This window comes from Arvicanthis niloticus, chromosome X, assembly GCF_011762505.2.
Source record: "Arvicanthis niloticus isolate mArvNil1 chromosome X, mArvNil1.pat.X, whole genome shotgun sequence".
Lineage (NCBI taxonomy): Eukaryota > Metazoa > Chordata > Mammalia > Rodentia > Muridae > Arvicanthis > Arvicanthis niloticus.
The window spans coordinates 14106741-14111031 of NC_047679.1; the positions used below are offsets into that span (position 1 = coordinate 14106741).

Consider the following 4291-nt stretch of genomic DNA (forward strand, 5'->3'; position numbering starts at 1 on the left):
GCTAGACTTCTTTGTGTTTCTCTCTACTCAGTTTTCTTTACTTTCCCTTAAAGACCCAAGATCTCTCCTTCTGTACCCCGCCACCCCAATTGTATGGTTCTCCTTCAAACACTGTGCCTCCCTCAGGGAACTTCCCTTTCTTCTTCAGCACCTTTTCCAAGCAGTCACCCCTTCTAAACATCCCATCCCATCTCTATTTCCTGTTCCCCTCCCCCCCCCCCCAGACCCTACTAGGTAAATTTTCATTCAGTTTTTTTTCGATGACTGATTACAATAATAATGGTACTTTATTCACAGGTTAAATTGACAGCTGCTCCTTCATAGCCCATCCACCAAGCATACTCATCTCTTACACAAGACAATGGTTTTACATCTAACAGGTCATGTCCACAGATCGGTAGTTTCCAGAACAAAAACAACAGCAATGTTGGCAAAGATTCTGAGTGATCAGAAACTCTCAGCTTTGACTACACTGAAAAATTAATATCTTTTGGCACATCTACAAAGTACACGTTTGCTTCCCCACACTACGCAAATCTGACCCTAAGAGTTCTTTTTCACCAAGTCATAAACATAGATATGGAAGTCATCATCAAACTTGATGAAGTACACAGAGGGCTTGGCTTTAACTTGGTGAATGACCTTGCCTGTCCTCTTGGAGCCGTCTTCTTTGGTGTATTCCACATGTTTACCTATCAGGCCATCTACAACTCCTTCTGGCTCCCTGTCTGCTGGAGGAGATGCACTGGACTCTGGCATGATACGGAGGTCGCCCTCTTTATAATCATCCAGAAGCTGATACATGTACAATACGGGATCTTTCTCATAAGTAATGTAAACCAGGCGTTCATGATAGGCGCTTGGGCCAGGGACCATCCCCCTCCATTCATCCTTAGAGCCATGCTCACCCTCAAACATGTGTTCCACTGCTTTGCCAATTATGGTGTTAGCAAGGCGCACATCGCTGACTCGAGAAAAGGACACCTTATCTGGAAGGATTTTAAGCTTTAAAATCCTTTCATCTCTGTGAAGTTCCAGTCCATAGACACAGTCAATCCCATCATATTTCACCAGGTAGAGAGAGGGGTTGATAGGCACCTGATCCAGCACAGTTCCTTTCCACTGTGTGATCGGCTCGTCTCCTTCCTTCCACCCGTGAGAAATTCTGCAGCCCACGATGTTCCTTCGGGGCCGGGATGAAGATCTGCTCCTCGGCCTCTTCTGAGAAGCTTTTTTCTTCTTGATGGTTGTAGAGCCAATGTGGTGACCTATGGCTTCTCCCATTTGCTCTTTTGCAGCAGCTTTTTGTGAGGGGTCTTCATACCTGTAAGAGGAGGAGAGAATCTAGGGAGAAACATTCTATGCAAACATTAAGGTTATTTTTCTACGGATTAGGAAGTCCCTGCGCACTATATACATGTGTCCAGTAGCAGTATTCTATATCAAAACGTGTTTAAATGCCTGCCTGCATTACCCTCTTCCCAGGCTCGTTTAGTTACACAACAGAGTTAGAGAAGAGATCGCTGTGGAAGTTGTAGCGCTTGAGAGCCAAGCAAGAAGCAGCTGGTTCTCGGTTAGCTCCGTTGTCATCCTAGCTGCCCCGCTCCACCATCCCTATTTGTAACCTCAATCCCATATCTCTATATCCCTTCGTGCAATTCCTATCTTTTACCCACTGTCCCCCTCCTTTTCATCCCGTCCTTACTGCCCATCCCCATGCTTGCTCTGTGCTCACTTCTTCATATGTCTTCCAAATCAACCCCGTTTCCCTTTGAGCTCAGGAATCTGTCTCTCGCTCTGGCCACCTTTGTATAAGATTCCCCGTGTTTCTTGCTCCGTGCCCCGCCCCCCAAATCTCGGTTCCGAGTTTCCCTCAGCTCAAATCTTAGCACTCCCTCCAATTTTCCTGACAAGCAGAAACCCATTCCTATTTTCCGGCACCCAGTCCGATGCCTCACCTGCTCACTGTCTGGGTTTGCAGCACTCGCGTGCCCAAATCGGACAGAAGACTGTTGCCTCCGCTGCGAGCCTGGAGCGAAGGATGATCAGCCGGCGAGCAGCCAAATGAGCGCCTGTGAGAGCAGAGCCAGGAGAAGTCAAAGGCCAAGCGTCTGTCTAGGAAGCCGCGGGGCAAAGAAGGGAGCATCCAGGAAGTCCCGCTCTGGGCTTTCTCTCACCTTATTCCCGAGTGTCAGAGGCAGCAGTACCTGGGCCACTTAAGAGCTTCCAGCAGTCGCTGCTGCCACTGCAGTCTCCTCCCTCTTTTCCTAGCGTAGCTTCCTGCCCCGCGAGAGGCCGCCCCTTCCTGCCAAACACGGTTCAACCGCCTCTTCTCCTACTCTACACCGTGGTTCTAAGCTGGGGAATGTGCTCTTGGTCCTCATTCCTTCGGCCAAATCAGGAGCCAGGAATTCTCCACACACCCACCCCCCAACCCTTCCCCCACACAAGCTCACAACAGCTAAGGATTCCCTCCTTCAGTTCAGGTTCCCCGCCCCCACCTGCAACTCTACACTTTAATGCCCCCAACCGCATCTGCTTTCCATCCTTCAGGAATTTGCTTTTCCTTTACCCGTGCCCTCATGGAGTTTTCTTTATGCAACAACTGCCTTTCCGGTTGTTTTAGGCTAGTGGAGCTAGGATAAGAAAGAAGGAAAAAAGCCCCGATGCTCACTTCTCCCTTCTGTTTTGACGCGATTCATAAGTAAGTTTCTTGCTTGCTCACCTTCTTGAGGATACGAACCGAACCTCTCAGCTGCAGAATTTTATGCACGATGTGTAAGATTCTCAAACGTACATTAGATCAGCTTCACCTCTTCCCCATTCCCTTTGCCTCATCACAAAATAGCAGTTCTCGCATTTCCTTTTCTTCTATGCTCCTAAAAGAGCTTGCATTATTTATGCAAAGGTGGTTGTTTAAAATGATCTATAAGACAATTTTAGATATTTCTGAATGCAGAGCATATATGGCAATATGAAAAATAGATAAGTACCCTCACTTCAGACTGAACATTCATTTTTGGTCACTCTTTTAAGAGTAGAAACAAAAACCACCAATAAGGTGTCATTTTTTTAATAAGGTGTAATTTTTACTCCTGTAGCACAGACCTTACTCTTATAGCCTTCAATGTATGTGTATGTACATGTGGATATTATGTTTTATGACAAAGAGTTTTAATCATACTTTATGAAATAAAGTACTGTATGAAAAAAATAATAGTTCCTTTCAGTTGCCTAAACAGGACATTTTCAGGAGGTAGTTCTTGGGTTTTTTGACCTAAGTACATATTGCCCAATTGATAAGAATATTGGACTTTCGTAAAAGTTCAGCAAGTAAAGGCTGTTGCTGCCAAGTCTGGCAAGCTGACTTGGATTCTGGAACACCAGATGATGGTTGGAAGGAGAGAACTGAGTCCCTCAAGCTGTCCTCTGACCTCCACATACATGCCCCAAATAAATAAATAAATAAATAAATAAATAAATAAATAAAATTTAACTGTTCTACAGTTTTTAAAATAATACTCATCTTAGTGTCACCTAGCTAGTACAGCTTTCACTTACTACACGAGTCTACTCTGATAATATTAAACAATCTTTAAAAATTCATTTATCAATGATCACACTGCTAGCAAGCCTAAAGGAGAATCATGAGATTCTTAAATTTTTGCTTTATTTTTATTTCTGTTTTTTTCTTTGTTTGGTTGGTTGGTTGGGTATTTGTTGTTTTGTTTTGTTGTTGTTTTTGAGACAGTCTCTCTCTATCTATAGCCTTGCTGTTCTGGAACTCACTGTGTAGACCAGGCTGGCCTAGAACTCACAGAGATCCACCTGTCCTCCGCCTCGCAAGTATTGAAATTAAAGGCATGCAGCACTATACTCGGCCAATTTCTTATAAATGCTTGTTTTATATCATACTTATCTTTTGAAGCCTGCTTGTTTTCATGGAGTATGTTTAAAATTGTCATCGTTTCCGGTTTGTATTCACAGTCTACGGTACAGCGTATGTACTGAGCACTTCCGCTAACTTCCGTATTTCATTCTAACCCTCCCAAAATGCTGTACTTAATATAGCTGACTACTTTTACCTGTGTTTTTTGTAGAATAAATCCTGAAAGAATAGTGAGTATTCACACTTCAGATTTTCTAGATGTACTCTTAAAGATACTCAAGACAAATGTTCCCAAGCTGCTGCATGAATTAATCATACCATATTACACATTCAGTATCAAATATCTATCCTGTCCCCCACATCCTTAGAGAACTTTTGGCAATTTTCACAATTTTAGTGTGG

General features: G+C 43.9%; 1 protein-coding gene across 1 annotated transcript; it reads right to left on the reverse strand.

Annotated features, from left to right (window-relative positions):
* Nucleotides 1-268: 268 nt before the first annotated feature.
* LOC117694516 (spindlin-2C) lies at nucleotides 269-2171 on the reverse strand. The gene is given in 4 exon segments (XM_034485464.2): nucleotides 269-839; nucleotides 842-869; nucleotides 871-1324; nucleotides 1959-2171. Coding segments are annotated over 4 exon segments (966 nt in total). The 5' UTR covers nucleotides 2147-2171; the 3' UTR covers nucleotides 269-543.
* Between the last annotated feature and the right edge of the window lie 2120 nt (nucleotides 2172-4291).